Source organism: Centruroides sculpturatus, unplaced genomic scaffold (genome assembly GCF_000671375.1).
Source record: "Centruroides sculpturatus isolate CEXI.00-Female unplaced genomic scaffold, Cexi_2.0 scaffold857, whole genome shotgun sequence".
NCBI lineage: Eukaryota > Metazoa > Arthropoda > Arachnida > Scorpiones > Buthidae > Centruroides > Centruroides sculpturatus.
Window position 1 is genome coordinate 265,855 of NW_019385135.1, and position 21,713 is coordinate 287,567.

Below are 21,713 nucleotides of genomic sequence, written 5' to 3' on the forward strand. Positions count from 1 at the left end.
ATCGATGAAAATTCAACGCGAAGTAGGTTAGTAGCGATATACTAATATACTAATTACATGGGATATAATAATATACTACACTAATAATGGATTTTTTCATACTTTTCGGTTATCCGACCAACCCCAGTCCCCAATTGGGTCGGATAATCGAGGCTCTACTGTATTAAATTTTTTAAAGTTTAGGCAACTTTTAATTAAAATGGTATCAAAATGATTTAAAGGAGCAAAACAATCATCCAGTTTACCGGGTTCGAATCTGAGTCAGTCATCATTCGGGGAGACCTCGTCCATCATTATCCGGCCATTCCCATTGAAAGTTAAAGCCACGGCAGGAATGAAAAAAGATCATGTTCCACAGAGTAAAAACATTAGATTCTAAACCAATTTAAAAAAACAAATATTCTAAAAAAATCTTAATTTAAAACTTTAGATAATAGCCGTGTTATCGAGTGCAAAAACGTAATGTTAAAATTTAGATTGTGTTTAATAAAATGTAATTAGGTTCGTATAGAATAAGAATTCTCTCCCTAGACTGGCAACACTTCTCTTTCATTTCGGAAAATCTGCCATCTGACGGTAAGTACGAGAAGTGAAGAAAGCATGGTGGATGGAGGCTGGGAATTGAGTTAATCGTATTTATGTTGTGTTTTATTACCGATTATGGCGGAAAATCTAGAAAAAGTATTGACAGATATTAAATCGCAACCTTGGAGCTTATTAACAGTAAATAATCAGCAATTACTTTATAAAATATTAACCGATTCTATTTGTTATTGTATACTATTGACTGATTTGAACAGCATTTATTATGAATATTTATCCGGTTTAGAAATCGAGAGGAAATTTTCGGTGAGTTTTTGACGTATAAAATGAAAATTCTAGTATACGATCAGCTGATTGGTTCATTTAATGTCAATTTCCTTTATCGATGCAATAAAAATGTCTGTTTCATTTAAATCTGTAATTGTTTATAGACTTAATTAAAAGCGTTAGCATTATTATAATTATTTCGACTAAAGAATAACAAATCTCTAAATCTTTAAAAATAAACTTAAGGGTTTACTAGTTTAATTAAAGATTAAGGATTTGATGCACAGGAAATGAATGCTGGACTAGAAATGTCATTAAGTAGGATTCTGTTACAACTAAAGAAAGCTTTAAAGGGATTAGAAAATGGAGATTCGCAAAATCTTTGTGTAACAAGAGAGAACGACGAATACTTAATCAAGATGGAAACTCTGCTGGCCGGAATACCCTTCTCGTGGACATTCGCTTTAAAGGAAAACAGGAATATACGGGTTATTTCATTAAACTTAATTCTTATTTAGTTAAGGTTGTAGCTTTGAATCAGGTGGTCGGGACCTTCTCAGAGATGTAGGAGTAAAAAAGTCACATACGACCCTTTGCGAGATACACTGGTGTAGTATATAGTGTATATATTATTGTGGCCTCCTCTTATAAACTTGATAATACTACTTACTCATATGTAATATTTTTGTAAGTTTCCTGACTATTACATAGTGTAATATACGCAGGGATTGTAAGTGTAACTTAACCTCGAACGTGCAACTGAAAGCTTAAAGTACATTCATAAAGTCAAAGAAATTAAATGATTGTTTACTTAGTAGAGTATTTTATCTATTCATAAATCAAATAGAAGATGTGTGTGTCTTGTGTATTTTTAATAGGCAGTATATAGCTCCTAATATATGTAGGTACAATGGCATTTCTTGTGCTTTATGAGTTTTTAACAGTCTCTAGTAATGTGGAAAGCAGTTGATTTTTAGCATTGTTTAGCGAATAATTCTGATTTTTTCACTTTTAACTCTACCCCATTTTTGAGGTTCTTTGAAATTCCAGATTTTGGGAGCTACGTCTCATGAAGGTCACTTGATTTCTTTTGATTTACTTCTATGAGAATAGTCAACAGCTCTGATAACGTCCCAACCAAACCAAATTCAGAGCTGCAGTTTTACCATTATTTATGTTGTAGAAATCAATTAACTGGGATATATTTTAAGATTAAATGAGTTTTAGGCCTCCTGTATTTATATAGGTATATAAGAAAATTGACTTTATTTATTTATACAGATGAAAGATCACTTATTGATTCCGTGTCTAGGAATGATTGCAGAATTACAACAAAGACAAGCTTGTCTGCTATCCATTATAGAGAAAAAAGATCTAGAAATTGAAGATTATAAAGAACAAGAAGCCAAAGTATCTAGAAGTATAACTATATTTACTATTTATTACAGAATTAAAATGTATTTTGATTTACAATGTTGTTCTCTTTTAGAATATTTGGAGACGAAACCATTTAATTCTCATCAGTTTTTTCAAGATAGAAATAATACAGAGGTAATTTTTTGGTATATTTTTCTGAAATTTTTAGCATTAATCTTATAATATCTTACAATTAGGTATTAGCTAGAACTATAGAAGAATCTTTTATAAGAGTATTTAATGAAGAAAACAATGACTTGTATACATCGGTGGTTTCTGCATTTAATGAAGTTGAAGGTATGTGAATGTGTTTGTTTTATATAGTCCTTTAAAGGAATTGCACTACTTTAACACATGATGAGCTTTGCTTTAATACTTTTCCTTTATTTTTAATCTTTGGATCTTTGTCCTGCGGGCAGTAAAACTGCCTTCATTCCATACCCGTTGTGGGTTTGACCAGATCCACGCAAGGGATGGAGTCTGACATATCCAAAACAGACCATCCACAAAAACTTCCTGTTTCCTGGATCACGCAAGGGATGGAGTCTGACATATCTAAAACAAACCATCCACAAAAACTTCCTGTTTCCTGGATTTTATCTCAAGTCCCCAGAGCAATAGGCTGACACTAAATCACCTTGACCAATGAATTAAGTACATAATGACTAAAGAATGCTGGAGAGATGATCGTAGGATATACATTTGTAATGACACACACTATTTATTTATCAATACGTGTATAATGAATCTTTATGTCACAGAAAAGTAAGTTCAAATGACTGCCGTTACTAGTGATAAAAACGAAAACTGGTGGAGCACCATCTGTTGCAAGATATTTTATAATTTTTACATTATTAATTAATTATAAAAAGGCAAAAAGGTTTATTTTTGAGAGTGGATTGATTTTCTAAAAACAATTGTAAATACCAATAACTAAAATTTTCCACAAGTCTTACCCCACTCAATACATGACACGAGACAGTCTCCTTATTCTCACTTCCTTGACCTTTAACTACCAAATCTATAGCATCAATATATATATAGGGTGATTCAAAAAGCTAGTCTCAAACTTCAGGAGCATATAGAGGGGTTAAAATGGAACAACTTTCGAATAGGAACCTGTGTTTTCTGACATAATCCTGAATTGTTACAAACTGTGGAAAGCTCTCTGAATTACCTCTTTTGGCATATAAAAAGTCTTTTTTGAGACACTAGTGGATGAGCAGGAAACAATGTTAGCCAGATTTCTTGCAATGGCAGATGTGGTCAGGGAGATGCCTAAGATATTTGAGAGGAATGCAGAGTTTCCTTTGAAGATACAATACCTGTGGTGAACATTACATCTTTGAAGTGTGGGAGTTGCCAATTCAAATAACTTTTGTAACCGCACCATTTCATATGTACTATATTTATGTTTGTAAACTCTGTTTTGTTATTAAACATTTGTTCATTGGTATTTTTATGTTGTCACACTATCTGCAGTATAGATCCTTACTTTCCATGGGTTTACTGACTCAATTGCATCACTGAATACAGATTCTCACCCCCTCTCAATCATACTGTAGAAATAATCCTGCCTAGTTCCAAAATGTTTAGTGTATCTAGTTCTATAACTTACCACCAAAACTTACCAGTTTATATCTTACCACCAAAAGTTTTGGTTGTAAGATATAATGAAATATAAACTATATAAATATTATAATTTATTTCTAAAAATTAATTATATATTCAGCAGCATAATTATTATGTTAATATTTTCATTTTACATTCTGCCTATATGATACACACATCATTACATATTGACATATCTGGAGGATATATATGTTAAGTGTGTGAAAGTGTGTGCTGTGAAAGACCGAAATTAGAGAATGTCGATATTCTCCAGTGAATGTCGACACATACAAAATATGTCAGCAAAAGACCGAATATTTGGTTTTATTATTATACATTTGAACAATCTCCAGTGTATGTCAACAAGCACAGATAATCTTTTTATTGGAGGTCGAAATGACACCTGAGAAGCCAATGTCGACACGCTGTCATTGCAAAAAGAAGTGTTCCACAAATAAATGCAGTTATAAAAGCAAGGGACTCTTGTGCAATTCAAAGTGCCATAACAATTTAAGTTGTTGCAATAAATAAGATTGTATAACGTTAATCACATAATTTATGTGTAAGTTTATTATTGTATTATTTTCTTTAATGATTTAGAATGTGCTGTTACTTAAGCTTTCTCCTATTTTGACATATTAAAAAGTTGCACTTTTGTCTTAATGTAATAAAAATATTTTTATTCAACATTCACCATCAGTGCATGCTGAATGTTGACATTTGCCAGTGTAAGTGAGAAATAATGATATTTAGCAAATATTTCGTACATACACGAAACGACTGTGTGAATGCTGATGTTCACCGGAGAATTTGACATTCGCCAAATATCGGTCATTCACAGTAACATATATATATAAGACAATTCCAAATGAATGATACACTTTCATATGTATATTATTGAATATATACAGAATGGGAAAGAAAATCACTTAACACCCTTGCTACAGAATATAGAATGTAACCAAAGTTAATTCGTTTGTGTCAGGAAGACAGATTGATGTGTGTAACACACATTAATCTGTCTTCCTGACCCCCTTCATATGGCCTTCAATATGACCACCATCTTGTTGGCAGCCATATTGAATGCAGTTCTAAAACGCTAAATGTAAAGGGGGTCATGTGACACATCATTTAGGGTCAGAATTTCTCAAGGAATTGATTGCTTGCGTCTTCTTCTGCCATTAACACTGAAAGATTTTTATTGACTTACACTCACAGTTAGAGTTATGCAGTTACATGATGTGCTCAATGTACATTTTTTGGGTATGTTCTATATTCTGTAGCAGGGGTGTTGAGTGGTTTTCTTTCCCTGTATAATCAGTGAGCCTTTGATCATATAATATGAATCATTCTCTAGTTTAGTTCTGAGACTTTGCTTCCAAAACTTTCAGTCCGGCAGTGTAGACAGTTTTGCTGAAGTACTGTTACTATGCCTGTCCTTATACAACAGCCTCCTAAATAATTTCTCTGGGAGTATGAAAAAGACATCATTTGTAAATCACCCTTTTACATGATTATTTATTTAAGAATTAAAGCATTAGATTAATTCTGTGATGTTCGAAAGACGGAGAGAATGAAAATAAAATTGATTATTGACTTGATTTCTGCCATACGACATTGAATACCAAACTTTGAAAGTTATTCTAGTGATTACTAATTCACTAATTTCTTAATAAACAAACATAAGAAAGAGTATCATTTATTTTTTAATTGCTCTGTATACATTTATATGCTGTTAAGATTTTTAAAGTTCTTTTCGCATTGATTCAAATAATTAAGCTATAAATTAATAAGAATCATTTTGATGCTTCACACATCCTTCCACATATGAAAACAATTAACACAAGCAGAGTCTATCTTTCCTCTGAGGCTCTTCTCTTCTTATGAATATGCAAAATGTTTTTCTTCAATTTTTTTAAATATATTTCATACTGAATTTTTTAAAAATTTTCAAGAATCATTTTATTTATTTAAAGCAAAAGCCGCTCTTTATGGAAATGAAACAGAAACATTAATGGCAGAAGAGGATTTAGCCAGACAAACTCAGCCCATGACTCAATCAAAAGAAGAACTGAAAGAACAAGAAAAGGTAAAGAAAAAATATATGATGTGTTTGTAACAGAATAATTTTGTGTAATTAAAAAATTTTAATATTTCAGAATTTAGAAATCACTAGGAGAAAGGCATTGGAAAAGCAATTATGTTCGACACCTAAAGCAAAAAAGAAGAAAATCAATTTATGATTTTATGTATAGGCCTCTTCTGTAGGATTCTCTATTTGAAACTTGAATTTGTAAATACAGTTTTTTTAATTTACAATGAAAATACCTTGAGATTAAATAAGAAAATCTGACTTGATAAGGCCTTGTTATTTAACATATATATAGGGTCCTTGCACGTCCACATAACTGACAAATGCAGATGGCTACAGTTACTAACATAAATTACGTGCTACACAATGAGACCACTTGTGGCACCTCCAGTGATAAAATTTAGAAGTTTGCACTCCCTTCTCAAAAACAATACACAATACAGGAAAAAAATCTACTACAAAATTATAGACCATGTATAAGCATGATTTAGTATGAAAGGACAAACTGTGTACATGAAGAGCACGAAATGTAGCGAGAGTGCAGACAGTAAAATGTGTATTTCTTGTGTGTTTTTAGAAAAATAAACAGCCAAAATTTACAACAGGTTTGTATTACACTTTTACGACTTGTTTCGGATTTTGCTAAATATCTGTATTATGAAATTTTCGTTAATTTATATTATTATTTGTAAATGTTACAGGCTAAACTAGTTTATCCTACGCATGTCAGGATATACTAGATTATCCTAGGCCGAACTGATTTATGTACTACAAATAGACGCCAGTGTAAAAAAAATGATTTTGTGTAATTCGAAATGCCACCACAGTACACCCGGTGGTTAAAGTGTACCTAGGTAACCCCAATGGCGGTGTTTCAATTAGGTGGTTTGGTTAGATTAACTACATTTTTAGTAGACGTTTCCTTTTTTTCTTTTGTTCAAGAACTACTGTGAAACAATAACTAGTGATGTTAAACAATGGGCGGCGTGCTGGCGGCTCCCCTCCAGGAGCATGAACAGTCCAAAGTGCCGCCATTGGGCTTACCTAGGTACACTTTTATTTATTTTTGCAGGGTGGATTAAAGATTAAATATTTTATATGTTACACTAAGAAACACAAACAAGTTCGTTTTTAATTTGTTTGACTTTAAAAGTTATTTTTATTATTTCGTTTGAATTTTTGAAAATATTTTCGAAAGTTAATTACCTTTAAAAGTGCATGGCTTAATAAAAAAAAAATACAAACTGATAAGTAATGATTAGCTTATTTTTATTTTATAGTTTTGTACAAGTGTTGTGTCACTTCTAATCAATACTGTTTTTTATAATTAATAAGTAGACTATGTTTGAATAAATATTGTTCATCTAATTGATTGCCTTTTATTTTAACCATTAATATACTTAAATCAGGCCTGGCCAACCTGCGACCTGTCACATTAAATTTTGTGGCCCGCTAAGCAATATTATATTAATAAAATCTATTAAAACTTTTGTTTTCCATTTTGTGTATACCAAAACAATTAAATAAATGAAAATTTGTATGTGTCATTGTTATAATGCACAAGTGCAAGTATGAACTCTTGGTATAACAATGAAATCTTATTCATTTTGTATTTGTTTTACTTTTTTAAAAGTATATTTGCCTAAATTGTGGCCCATTGTAATGTTACGCATGATCAAAGTGGCCCGCGAAACAATTTGGGTTGGCCAAGCCCGACTTAAATAATAATTCTAAATCAGTTCAACCTAGGCCAAACTAGATTGTCCTAGGCTAAGCTAGTATATCCTGACACGCGTAGGATAAACTAGTTTGGCCTGAAATCGGGTTTGGATGGTAACATGAACATAAATAATAACAACATGCTGTTATATTTAACTGTAATTTTTGAATGGAAGGGTCATCGTATTGGTTATTATTTTGGTTAATGATCACTTTTCTTTTGCTATTTCTGTGTAAATATCAAATAAATATAAATCTATTTATACTAATGTAGAGTACCTTTCTGGCTTTCATCAGTTGCATTCTTTGCACTACCATTTTGACAATAATAAATAAGGAATAATTTTTTAGTGCTGTAAACAAATTAATTAATTAAAATATTTCTTTTTATCAACCACAATTTCAAATTTTGAATATTTGATTTCTTGCACCACAATCAACTTGAAAGTGAGAAAATATTTTTTCCACAATTAGTCTATACAAATATATTTTTTCCAACAGTAACCAAAATATATTTATTTATAACAAAAATATCAAGGCAAATTCAAATATTAATACTTCACATAACATTGATTCCTCCCATTATATTTACGGGCCGATTCTTGTAACGTTTTGAAATTTCTCCTTCAATCTGAAAAGTTTTATTGAAATATTTAGTAATTATATAAAGATGTTAGTATATTTATTAATACAATTACCTGTTTTTGTAGCTCTTTTGTCTTTTCTATAATAAGACACAATTTCGGTTCGAGTTCTTTCTGTTCGGAAAGCATTTCTTGCCTTTTAAGAATCACATTGGCTTGAGATTCCATCATTTTATTTACGAGAGCAAGTTTCTGTTTTAGTAAATCCGTCAATCGTTCCACGTACCTATAAAAATAGTAAAGATGTAAAATTGCTTAGTAATACTTTAAAATTATGGAGATGTAAATATTTACTTAGGTGAACTTTTTATCAGATATAAATGCTGCAACTTTACGGTCGACATTTCGGATATGATATGTCTGACATTAGAGAGCATTTCCTGAATATCTCCTGTAGTTTGTAACTGAACGATCGAAGGAGCCGAATGAAACTGGTTTGCCAACAGAACATCTTCAGAACTTGACATCTCTACAAGTCTCTGTTGTAAGAATCCTTCCAGCTGAAAAATATCTTCATTTTTTAAAAATATTCTAAAGTAATTAAGGAAAATAAAACTATGGTAACATGATGGTAACAGAACCAACTTCCCAAAATGAAAATTTGGTACTGTAGTTATTATTATATTATATCCTTGTAGCTTCTGTAACTGAGAGTAAATAAAGATAACATACACTGAAAGTATTTTAAAATAACTATTTAGTAATTAATTAAAATGATTAATAACCTCCATTAATTCATTCAAAAAATTATTCCTTGTCGTCGGATTATCCAATATACTAAGAGCATCATCTCCTCTAGCAACTTTTCCACCTTCGCCTACAAATAAAAAGTCAATAATAAGATAAAAATGCAATAGTAATTTGGTAAATTGATGAAAAAGAATGGAATTAGGGAGAGACGTTTACAAGATTTCATAAGAATGGTCAACAGATAAGACATTTAAATTAGTGAAAAAATTTTTAAATGAACAGAATCTGTAAATGATGAAGTATGATGTTGCTCCTTGTCATTATGCCTAAAATATTTGGATTATATGAACGAATGTTTTACAAATCACTGCATCAGACACAAGAATATTAGGTCTTGATCAGCTAGATCATCAGATTCAAACCGTACCAGTACATCTGACTGTCATACAAAGAATAGGAAATGGAAAATTTATGTACATTCTGTACAAAATTATTTCATTTTTTAGTCTTCATAGTTATATAAAGAATACTATATTATCAATATAAGTTCATTGTACATAATCAACCAAATATACAAACATCCGCAATGTTTTTGCAATGGGATTTTAATACTTGCCACAGACTCACTATGGACTTCACTCGCTCATTGATGAGCTAGTCCATGATGAGTAGTGAAAATAAAGCTCTAGCACAAATACCCATAAAAATCATGAATATTCAAATGTGTAGCTTAATAATGACAAGATTTCCAAGATAAATATTGATTTTTGGAATTTATTAAATTTATTACTTTCAAAATATTTAAAAATAAGATAATTAAACCCACCTTGAATAGATTCAACATTTGACTTAGATGTATCTGACATTATTTCCCATTTAATATCATTATTTTCTTCAAATTCACCAAAATCAATCTGTAAATTAATCATTTACATTATTTCCACATTAATAGTTTTAATTCAAGTAAATTTTAACTACCTTATCCACGTGGACGTAATCCCCATTCGGACTCGAAGAGCTATCATCGCCGAAGTCAATGGCACTTCCCGAATCACCAAAATCAATCTGATACAAAAACAATTCAAAAATATTTTATTAACGCATATTAAATGCCTTATTTAAATAGCAGGAAATTACCTGATCATCTGTATCACTATGAATATCTCCCGGAAGAGTTAAATCTAATTTTGGCTCTTCCACAATCTCTGGAGTCTCTCCGGTCCTCCATTCGTAAGTCGTCGTGTTTCCTTTTTCGATAATATGACTTAAAAGGGTTACGTATTCGTTTTTCAGATTGTCTCTGAAAATAAATTACATATAAATAAATAAGAATTTCTTTTAATTGTTGTAATTAATTTACTTTACCTGTTTAAAGTAAATTCCAAAAATGTTATATAAAATTGCACGGCAGGTTTCAAACTATCGCACTTCTTGACTATTTCCGAGAAAACTTTTGGCAGTTCATCTAACAGCTGAATCAGTTCTTTACGGATATCATTCCCCTTTGAAAAAGTACACAGAAGAAAACTTTTTGATATAATTTTGTATCCTATTTTAAAATATCCAATTCAAAATAAATATGAATATAATTCGATTAATAATTTTAATTCAAAGGAATTAAAATCTTTCATATTTCTTCCATAATCTGTGAGAAAACTAAAATTTTTTTACACTATTTCATTAAAGTAGCCCCGAAGTGGGTATGTGAATTATATATCATCTACTGAGAACATTAGTGACATAACTCTAAAAATACTATTTTTGAGGTAATTGCTTTCATAGTTTTTATTGAAACTGCAATCTTTCATTCCTATTCAACTAAACATGTCAAAAATTTAAGAACAGATAACATTTGCACATAGATAGCCTAGATATGACACTACAGCAAACAAGCTCTCCGATGTTCTCTGGTTACAGGCACAAAGATAATTGGCCTTTGAGCATATAGCCCTAATTTTTACAGAGATTAAGCCAGTTTTTTGGGATATTCTCGTTCCGGTACTTGAATGTCATCCACCTTTTATCTATGTCACCACTGTCATATAATTCCAGCAAAATTTGCATAGCATTTGCCATCTGCTTCATCTAGACAATCTGCTAACTGGCTTTGTGACTTTTTCTAGCTAACTTAAAGATGAATACAATTACTAGTCACTGCTAAGAATTGTATTTGTTTGTTGCTCAAACGCTATTATGTGTGAAAAATTTAAACACTTTTTTCATCTTTATTTAGTTGATACACGTACACGTATTATTGTTTTAGTTGGCTGATGAGGGGCAGAATGAGCCCGAAAGGTGTAATATAATATGCATATCAACTAAATAAAGATGAAAAAATGCCAAGTGTTTAAATTTGTCACACTTAATAGTGTTAGAGCAACAAAGAAATTACAAAACACAGTTTCAAATTATAAAGAGAAATTGTATTTGTCCTTAAGTTCTGGACACATGTAATCAAGTTAACCAATTGATTTTTTTCTTTATAGATAGAACACTTTCATAAAATGTAGGATAGTTTTTCTCCCATTTCAAGTCAGTACCTAATATTTCTTATTTTAGTTACATCACTAATGTGACAATATTTGAATAAGTTTTGAAGATTTTCTGGTGGAATACTCGCACGAAAAATACATTTTATTGCAAATTATTCTCACAATATGTGCACTCAATTTCAGAATATCATCTGCTGAGTACATTAGTAATTAAAGGGCTATTGTAATTTATAGAGAATTATAATCAATAAACCTAATTATGAACTTACTTCAATCCCAATTTCTTTACAGGTAAGTTGAAACTTCTCTTTAATTTCGTTGGCATTTTTAGTAAAATCTAATTCTTTCTTTATGTATGCCTAAAATGTAAAAATAATAATAAAACTTTTAAAATTTTTCTATAACGATTTTGAGAATATTGTTAACTTTGATTGTATGAACCATAATATAATAAAATTTATAAAACAATGAATCAAATCTACTCATTCCAAGAGTTATGCTAAGAATGGAAATACAGTATTTGAGAGTGATTATCTAGCATAGAATGTCTGCTACATAGCAATTTGGCAGCTATTGTTTATGTCCTTTCAGAAATATGGTGTCTTTTTCCTCAAATCTATCATAATATAGACTGTGTTTCTTATCAAATTTCATATAAGCTTCATTCTGTAGCTGACAATCAGTATAATTAAACCACTGCTTCTCCCTACTAGTCCACTATTTCGATGATCAATGGTATTCATTTTAAACAAAATATTAAAACAAAAGTAATTTTTTTAAAAAATACAGAATTACCTCTTGTAACTGTTGACATTTCAAAATTTGTCTTTTCATAAAAGGAACTTCATAATTCACATTCCTAATTAACATCTGAGCAGCTTCGGCTACGCGTTTTAATTTCAATTGTAAAAAGTTTTGCATTTAATTTTAATTTTAAAATATTTTTATCAGAAGATTATCTTTAATACAAATGCAAAAGATAAAGTTAACCAACCTAAATATACATTATCTTTCTCATACAGACGCACAATTTCTTGCCAGTCCTTCATGCGCTGTGATGAATATTGCCCGAATATATTTTTAGTACTAGCTTCAGTAGTTTTCAATAACTCTATTATTTGGATGCAATGAAAATAATTTATATCTAGAAGGAAAATGTTTGATTTAGTTTTAATAGAATATTTTATAGTTTATCATATTTTTAAGAAATAAAATAAAGTTAAATTATTATATTTATTCAAATATAAGACACTATTGAATCTAAGATACTGATTTTTACATGCTTGTTCATTGATGGATTATTTCTTTTAAAATTAAAATTGGCCAATGGTATCTACATATTAAAAATATATACTGAAGAAACCTAAAACTGTCCTCTTAAATCTGTCATTTACATTCACCAGAAACAAAAACAGTTTTCAACCACAGAGATGACCTTTCATTTGAGGATATGCCTCTGAAAATATGCAAAAACACTTAAAACATCATCTGATGCTAGGTGTTCCAGCATATTTCACAGTGATGTATCCTCAAATAAAAATATTTCTCTCTGTTCTTGAAAACTGTTTTTGTTTCTGGTGAATGCAAATGATGGATTTAAAACGACAATTTGTTTTTCTTCAATATGTTTTAGTTATATAAATTTGATTTCTGAACTTAAAACATTACAATGTTTATTATGTATAATAGCTCTAGATAAGTAGTGTAGTAGATAAAATAATTAAAAATGATTGTTCCTAATGCTAAACTAAATCTTTATATACATAAATAGTATAAATAACAACAAAAGATATTAATGAACAAATTTAAAATTGAAACTTACAAGACCCTAATAATAACTTTGTTATTTCCTCAGTTGCTGGCATGTCTTGAATCGCATTACTGATTTTTTCTCTGATAAGAAAAGCAGACTGTTGCCAGTCTTTCTGGCAATGTCTTCTGCTTATAAGCCATTCTGTAGAATAAAAAAATACTTCATTTGCATGTAGGTAACAAAATATATATAATATGTAAAAAAGCAAGTTAATTAGTGTTAATTAGTTTGTTCCTTATAAATTCAAACACTGTTGAGAAAATATAATGAATTTTTTAAAGACCATCCTCTCATTTAACAGGTTAATGACTAAGTTTGGTTGAATAAACTCTATCTTCCTGCCTGCAACAGATCCCAATCTATCTGATCAGTGAGATTATAGCATTCAAATATGAGAATTATTCAATTGTGTTCATAATCATGATATCTGTATCATGATTATGTACACAATCTCCAGGAGATGATGCAAAAGTATAATGCTTTCGCAACGGGAAAACCCTTTTCTAAATCATCCTAAATATCCTGAATAAAATATTTCCTGATTGCAATATGTATGTTTCATCTCACAAAAAAAAGGTATCTAAAAAGAATTGAAATTCTCTCAGAAAAAATAAATAAAAAATGGCAACAACAAAAGCAAAATGATAAATTTTCAGTGGAGAATTTAAGTTTCTATGGCAACTACAATTGAATACAAATTTTCCCTTTAAAATATTCCATTAAAAATGAGTAGTTAAGTGATAGTAATATTCTGGTAATGGACAATACCTCTGATATTACAAGGTGTGTCTATTAAGTTCAGAGAATGAATTTATTAAAAAACAAACAGTTTTTTATGTCCTCGTGAAAGATTCTCTTTTGAATGCTGTTTAGTTCTAACATTACAGCCTCTTGGAATTCCAAAATTGACTGAAATTGTCTCCTTTTCAAAGAAAATTTTAATTTGGGAACAAGTATTCAACTGAGACTAGGTCTGGTAAGCCCCAAATTTCAAAAACCCAAGAAGCTGTAACAAGAAAACTAAACAGAAATCCCAAAAGAACCTTTCATGAGAGCATACATAAATTACTAGTGCCAAAAAATATATATATAGATCATAGAACAGTATATTTTGAAGGTGGATACTAAACTATTAAAAACATTTCTTTTTATAAATTCAGTCTCTAAACTTTGTAAATAAAATCAAAAATCTTTATATGTGTATACTTATTTATAATGAATTTACATCTGAAATAAAAAAGTAATAGAATATAATACAGTATTTATATATAATTAAGACATTTTTAATTAAGAAAAAACTTTTACGTTTTAAAATAAATTAAATTACTTACCTAATAATTTATTAGTGTGTATATCTATAGGTAAATTCTGTTCATTCTCCATCTTTAAAAAGTTAAATAAGTAAATATAAATTGCATTAAAATTTTTACAATTATGTATCCAATAATTAATATTACATAAAGTTAATAATTTAATTTGACATAGGCCAAACAACTTCCAGATGACATTGGGCTACTTTTCCACAACTATATATAATTTCACATTTGTTGTAGGAAATTATTTATGGGAAGAAAGAGAGTTACATAATATCACCTTGAAAGATGCTGCTGTGGCTGCTTGAACCTTATGATTAAGAAACATTGATCTTTTAAGTATCTCTTCATCCTGGAGAAAAGAAATAAGTCCATAATTGCTAGGTTTGAAGAGTAAAGTGGTTGTGCTACATCATGACAATGTGCCAGCACATTGATCCATTGGTCGCAGAGTACTTGTTCATGAACGATGTGTTCAAGCTTCCAAACCCCTTACTATTCTCCCAACCTAGCACCTGCAATTTATTTTTTTTCCTTCAGGCTGAAGAAACAGCTGAACGGTTGCAGTTTCACAACATCTGATGAGGTTGAAGTAGCCACGACGACAGCTCTCAAGATGGTTGCAAAAAATGACTTTGCTGACTGCTTCCAGCAGTAATATGGACATTAGTAGAAGTGCATAGTTGCAAAATGAAAGTACTTAGAAGGTTGTGTCATAACACTAGAATTAATATTTCTGTGCTTTTTACATTTCCCAAAATAATCCATATGCTAATCTCTTTATGCATTCTGATAATTCACTCATAATATTGTCTATCATGACAGAAATTACAAAAAAGGTTCCTTCTGATAAAGCAATAAGAGAATTTGTCCAAAGAAAAATTCTAAAACATGTTTTCTAATCTGATTCTAACCAGTTTAGGCAGTTGTTGTATTGTAAATGTATAATGTGCAAATGTAAATAAATAACTAATTAACTAGAATTGATACTAAGTGCAAATGCTTCACTGAATATTTCACTATGTATGGATGAAGGGTCCAAGTTCACATTTGTATAGCGCCTAAGACTCTGTTAAAATGTCTCTGACTAAATACGCTCTATCATGATAATCATAATACTGTACATAATAAAATTATTATAACATGATAATTACATAATACACTAAACATAACATAATAAACTTATTTATTAGTAAATGATCATAATTTTACAATGTATGGCAATACATTTTTATCTTAAACATGATCAATATTAAAGATTATAAAGAGTGACTGGGGAGGAAGGTATGTAAAATTTTTCTGACAAAATTGACAGGTGGTAGGGGTGCTGGTATAATGATAACATTCTAAAGATATTCTCAATAATTTTCCTATTTGAAATAATTTTTTGCAAAATCATTATGCATAAATATTTCTATATTATGAATTAGAGGTTATGTAAGGTGGAAATTTTATTGAGTTTGCATTAAAAATTTTATATCCGTTCAACTCGGCTTCCCCGAGATTAAACCTCGAGTGCACGCACTACTGGATATTATATTGGCATGTTAATAAAATTGCTCTATTCAAAAATTGATCCTACAATCAAACATTAAAAACAGGCAAAATTGGAGATGTCCAGTCAACCTATTCTAGTAGAACTTTTAACACGAAATAATACAGGTGACAATTTAACCTTTACAGTTACAGATTACAGATATACTTCTGAAAGATGTACCGGTATATAACATATTAACTGTAGTTTAGGAGTCATTTAATACAATGTCATCAGACTCTTCCTCTGTGGTAAATCAGTGAATTATATTTTTATTGGCCTATTTTTAAAATTGGCCTTACATTGACAGGAAATAGGAATAAATTAATGTACTGTAGATCTGTTTTAGGGGGTGGCAGATCAGGTGTGACATCAGCAGGGGTATCTAAAATTGCTGACATGTGACAGGTAGAGGTCAAAGGGGTCAACTTTCACCTCATATTTAAATCATCCCATACAAAAATTTAATTTAATAAATATAAATTCGTAAATTTTTATCTCGTTTCTCTCGCTATATCCATCAATTTTTAACTTCCTAACACACAATACCTCTCCTTTCCCTCCTTAGTTTCAGTTGTTCTCCTGTGTTTTTTATGGGGTTAAAAAATGGTTTAGGAGTTAGTCACGTCTGTCTTGTCGTCAGGTATATAAGCGATGATCTTCTGAAGTGTTTATATTATAATTAATCGATCAAGATCGATTTCATTAAAGCAATTAAGGAATCGAGTGAGGTAGGTTTGCGTGTCTTTTGACCATAAGCTACAAATTCACGTTGTCAGCTTTTCTCACGCATGTCGTTGAGAATAAGTCTCCAATTTTTATCGATCTTATCTCACTTCCTTCAGGCATAATATATATAAATTACTAAAGGTCAAACGAGTAATAAAACACTTTTATAATTCTGTTATTTTCTGAAAAGAATAGGAAAGAAGAAGAAGAAACAAACAGAAAATTTAAGTTCTGAAAACGTAAATGTCTTTCTGTAATTTTCAATGACCTCCAATTCTAATCAATTAGATATTTAGACTTTGTTTTTGTTTCTTTTTTCAATATGTGAACGAACTCCATAAGGATAATCTTCGTTTTTTCTTAGAATTTAACCATTGTTTCTTCATCATCTACGATTGAAAAGAGGGATTACAAGTGTTTCTCCGTGTCTAAAACCGAAATTGTAAGCAATTTACGAGTAATTATTTCGTGTAATTTTGCTTTAAATGGTTGAAAATTGATCGGTGGATTCATTTGTATGAAAATTACGTAATATATTTTCAAAAGTTTTTTTTTCGTTGAAAATTTGCCTGCAAATAACTTGAAGGCTACTTTTCTTAGAAAGTATATGAGTTAACATGCTGGGTAAAGCATAGAATTGGGCTTAAAACACTTAAATATGAGTGAAAGAATTCAGGTGTGCGGGATTGGGTCTATTCTAGAAGTCCTGCTCTCCATCTTCTTTATGGTCTCCCTTGATCTGGCTCTCCTTTAGGCTGATTGCTAGAATTTATAAATGTAACAATTAAGTTTGCACCACATAATTAACATGAATAAAATTACACAAGCTCTTCTAAATGGGCTAAAACTTGAAAATCTAACGAAGCTCCACACAAAGTTCAAGAAAGACACTTTCATTTTTAGAGATCCACAAAAAAAAATACTAATTACCGTTTATAAGCTGAGAAACATTCAAAAAGGAATGAGCTGCTCATTGATTTAAATCCGTTTCTGCCCAATGGTGCACGATATCCTGAAGAGATTTATTAGCAGATTAAACATGATTCATAGCAATCGAAGAGGACAGAGAGGATTATATTTCTTATGGCATTTATAATGGGCTCAGTTTCGCTTTACAGATTACACGATCTTCGTCGACAAGGCCCTAATAACATCCGAAAACAAACATTTACTTTAACCAATGAGGGCTCTTATTATGTTAAGTAAAATTGATGTTTTGCCCTGAAGGATCTTTTTTCCTGTCGGAATTGACTAGTTTGATCTGCCCTTTTTTTTCCTGAACTAAAGAAGGTCATCGAGTCTACATTTCCTGATATAAATGATATCCTAAGCCGATGTTAATGATGCTAACACGACATTTGCTGCGGGTACAAATTTGCACCATTAAATTGGCCATTTTGAAAATACATAAGTTAATATGACGTTTTTGTGATGCTACTTAGGCCCATTGCAATGCCGGTATAGGGCCTTTTCTTGATTTATTTTAAGATTTTTCAGGTTTCTTATAAAGTAAAAGCCACAGACTTTCAAAGTAATAAATCATATCTATATTATTTTCCCTCCCATTAAAGAAAGATTAATTTTATGACTTATTGTAAGAATCGCGCTTTGATTAATAATGTATTATCGTGTAAAAATTGAGGAAGTTATGAATGTTATTCGCTTTAAAGTAAGAGTAAAACATTCTTACATTAAAAAGGAAAGTAATTTGTAAAGTTTATACTTTATAAATACCTGTTGGGCATTGAAACCTGGCTCAACCTTGCACATATTTTAATAAATAACACATACAGCTCAATGGATGATCAACAAGATGATCACTCCAACCATCTTGCTGCTCATGCATAAATTTATTACCTNACTTAAAATTAATACATTTTAAAGAGAGATGTATCGTCTTGTTACAGATAACAAGTTAACGCATAAACAATACATCCTTTAATATACACAGATATATGCATTAATGGATGTTCTAGAATTTTTATATTTATTCTAGAAACAAGTTTCTAGTAATTAATTTACAATCGACCCCCCTATAACACTGTTGATTATTCCGTTTTATATGAATTCCATGTTGTACGAGTCACTTAGATTTCACAAATACGTGTGCCGGGCTGTGAATGGCTCACGTATTTGTAAAATCTAAGTGACTCGTACAACATGGAATTCATATAAAAGGGAATAATCAACAGTGTTATAGGGGGGGTCGACTGGTATAAACAATTAAAGAAAATATATGGTAAGGAAGGTGTAATGGGTTCGATGCTCTCTATAAGTGTATATATTTACTAGAATATGTTAGATCCAAACAGGAAACATGAGCTTAACTAGAAGAAATGATTTGGATTACCTTCTGAGCGTATATTTTCTCTAATATTTCTAAATTTAATGGATAAAAACCCGTTTGTGGATTATAGAAATCCATTCTAGATATTAATCAATGTATATAACGCTAATTAATTATATATTTTTACGTGTTTTATCAAGGAAATTGCAGATCAAAAGGTGTGACAACGTACGGAATATCAATGAATTATTGGCATAACGCTGATTTATATCGTTTATATCTTACGATTAAGAAATACAGGAAGTTACATTCTATTCGTCTTTATATCATTCGTACTGTTACTAAAGAAAAATATTCCAAATTTGTCGATGACGTAACGGATGAACGGACGTATCGAAGAGAAATTGTGTCAAATGATTATTTTAAAAATCGCTTATAACACACGATAATTCACAGTTGAATGTAGGTTACTATGAATTTTCTAAACATTTTCATATTGTTAGCGAATTTATTCGGATTTTCTTTTTGTTGGTTTTCTTCTTTGGATAATGAAAACTCTGCCAAACACGTGACAGGTATGGAATTACTTTTATTTTGTCACTAGATACTCCCAACCCTGAATTCACGGCCGAATTTAAGCCTATGCTAAACAAACTGCAGCTTAGGGCCACGCGTGTATAGTCTGTAGCGTAGGGAGGGCCTCGCATTTCTATACGTATCATTATTTGGGCATTTATACGTTATAGTTTAGGGCCTCAACAAATCTAATTCCATGCTGTTGAGGCGCCTTAAGACGTTTGTAAATTATAAGAATAGTAGTAATATTGCTAGCGAGTCATTGATAGTTTAAGGTTGTTCAAGGCCCTATAAAAGGCCTCACACTTACATTATACCAGTCGACCCCCCTATAACACTGTTGATTATTCCGTTTTATATGAATTCCATGTTGTACGAGTCACTTAGATTTTACAAATATGTGAGCCATTCACAGCCCGGCACNAATAAATAAATATTTCTATTTTACAGTTAATAAGTTAATCTTTTTTTAAATTGTACTCATGCCAGACAACAACAAGTTGGTAGTGAGAGACGGCCTGGTATATCTAGATATCCGGCACAGATCGGTCATGAAAAATTCCTAGTTTTCAATCGGTACTCGAACCCGAATCTCCACAGCGGGAGAGTAACCTCTCGATATGTATCGATGGTACCGTACCTAGAACTAGATGCATTTAAAGTATTTACAAAGAGGCCTTTGTACCAATTTACAATATATATGGTCGATCCCGATTCCCCGGAGCGGTAGGCTGCCACCTTAAATCGCTCGGCCATTCGCCCTATATTATATGGTATGTATGTTACGGTAAAAGTATTTATATTGCATTATTATTTCAAAAGTTTCAGCAATATCTCAATGACTAATTACTTTTCACCCGGATTAATCACTTTTACCATAACATGTATCAATAATTATAATCGAAATGGAAATTAACTAGGCATAATGAAATTGTTATAATTTGTATAATAATAAGTCAATCATAATAAAGTTTATGTATACATGTACAGAAATCAATAAAATTTTATAATATCTTTATCATTGGTGTGAGCAATAACCGAGAAAGACTGCACTGTCTCGTTTGGCCATATGTTTCGGGGACGTTAGCTGGGATGACAAAGACCTCACGAATGGTTGATTTTGAGGAAATTGGTAGATGGCACTGGTGACTATACAGAATTTTAAAATTCGCATACAGTAGATCCTCTATAACACGGGTTCATATAATACGGATTCGTATAAAACGGCGAACAAATTGCGATCGTATTCGTATAAACACGCTAAAAGAGACTCGTATAATACGGTAAAATGTCATCGCCGACTCGTGTCGCTACAGGATTGGTAGAATCTAGACCAATAGCGGATATTACACAAACCGTTGAGTTTAAACGAGCAGCGGACCTACTAAAACCATTTCTTATTTAACGGCCATAAAAATTATATTTATATTAACGATGTCTCCAAAGTTAAGTTATTTTTCTGCGAAAAATTCGCTGATCAGAAAACACTCGCCCGCCGTTCGATGAGCAACTCCGCGACGAAAACAAGCATAAGCAATGGCGTCTTCGAAGGGGGCACATTCGGTAAATAATCCTATAATTTTATGTTTATAGCATAGTTTATATGGATTATTCCCAAAAAAAATTATACGTGTTTTGGAAATGTTGAATCAAATTAGTCTAGAATCGATTAATTTTATGGAAGAAAACCTTTCAAACAGCCGTAATCCCTAAACTGCACACGTGTCGCGCTGTGATTGGCTCATGTATTTAAGTGACTCGTACAACATGAAATTCATAAAACACGGAACGTATCTACCGTGTTATAGGGGTGTCTACTGTACATGTATCTATTTTTCCATTTAATAAGGCACGTTTCAAATATTTTTCATCATTTTTCTTCTAGAAATGTAGAAATTATAGCAGGTTCTCGATACCTTATTTTCCACCCACCTGCATATTGTACTACTGTACTGTACAATATATAGTAGTTTATTCTTCATTCACA

The 21,713-nt window shown here is 30.9% G+C and overlaps 2 protein-coding genes across 6 annotated transcripts in view; one reads left to right on the top strand and one right to left on the bottom strand.

The window, feature by feature from the left end:
• Window positions 1–583: 583 nt before the first annotated feature.
• LOC111635276 (non-homologous end-joining factor 1-like) lies at window positions 584–6,841 on the top strand. 5 transcript variants are annotated; one of them, XM_023380189.1, is made up of 8 exons: window positions 584–723; window positions 830–849; window positions 1,098–1,298; window positions 2,092–2,230; window positions 2,300–2,361; window positions 2,424–2,523; window positions 5,814–5,926; window positions 5,997–6,841. In XM_023380189.1, the coding sequence occupies exons 3-8, from the start codon at window positions 1,101–1,103 to the stop codon at window positions 6,078–6,080; spliced, it is 696 nt and encodes a 231-aa protein (XP_023235957.1). In that variant the 5' UTR covers window positions 584–723; window positions 830–849; window positions 1,098–1,100; the 3' UTR covers window positions 6,081–6,841. The 5 variants fall into 5 exon arrangements, with proteins under 5 accessions (XP_023235957.1, XP_023235956.1, XP_023235959.1 ...); XM_023380188.1 differs by having other exon boundaries at window positions 590–849; XM_023380190.1 differs by lacking the exon at window positions 584–723 and having other exon boundaries at window positions 733–849; window positions 1,078–1,298.
• Window positions 6,842–7,506: 665 nt separating this feature from the next.
• LOC111635248 (CDK5 regulatory subunit-associated protein 3-like) overlaps window positions 7,507–21,713 on the bottom strand; it is a 22,353-nt gene continuing 8,146 nt past the window's right edge. The window contains exons 2-14 of the mRNA XM_023380158.1: window positions 14,619–14,670; window positions 13,297–13,428; window positions 12,469–12,618; window positions 12,270–12,358; window positions 11,744–11,833; window positions 10,348–10,484; window positions 10,120–10,282; window positions 9,961–10,047; window positions 9,809–9,896; window positions 9,018–9,109; window positions 8,587–8,792; window positions 8,347–8,518; window positions 7,507–8,279 (exon numbers count right to left, since the gene is read on the bottom strand). Coding sequence (XP_023235926.1) covers window positions 8,208–8,279; window positions 8,347–8,518; window positions 8,587–8,792; window positions 9,018–9,109; window positions 9,809–9,896; window positions 9,961–10,047; window positions 10,120–10,282; window positions 10,348–10,484; window positions 11,744–11,833; window positions 12,270–12,358; window positions 12,469–12,618; window positions 13,297–13,428; window positions 14,619–14,670 — 1,530 coding nt within the window. The 3' untranslated portion in view covers window positions 7,507–8,207. The remainder of the gene's footprint in view (window positions 8,280–8,346; window positions 8,519–8,586; window positions 8,793–9,017; window positions 9,110–9,808; window positions 9,897–9,960; window positions 10,048–10,119; window positions 10,283–10,347; window positions 10,485–11,743; window positions 11,834–12,269; window positions 12,359–12,468; window positions 12,619–13,296; window positions 13,429–14,618; window positions 14,671–21,713) is intronic.

What these genes read in the sequence shown, in the direction of transcription:
- LOC111635276 (XM_023380188.1), top strand. Translation starts at nt 661, where the DNA reads ATGGCGGAAAATCTAGAAAAAGTATTGACAGATATTAAATCGCAACCT. An exon ending in AGGAAAACAGGAATATACGG is followed by an intron (nt 1,299 to 2,091) that starts GTTATTTCATTA and finishes TTATTTATACAG; the next exon opens with ATGAAAGATCACTTATTGAT. An exon ending in AGAAGCCAAAGTATCTAGAA is followed by an intron (nt 2,231 to 2,299) that starts GTATAACTATAT and finishes GTTCTCTTTTAG; the next exon opens with AATATTTGGAGACGAAACCA.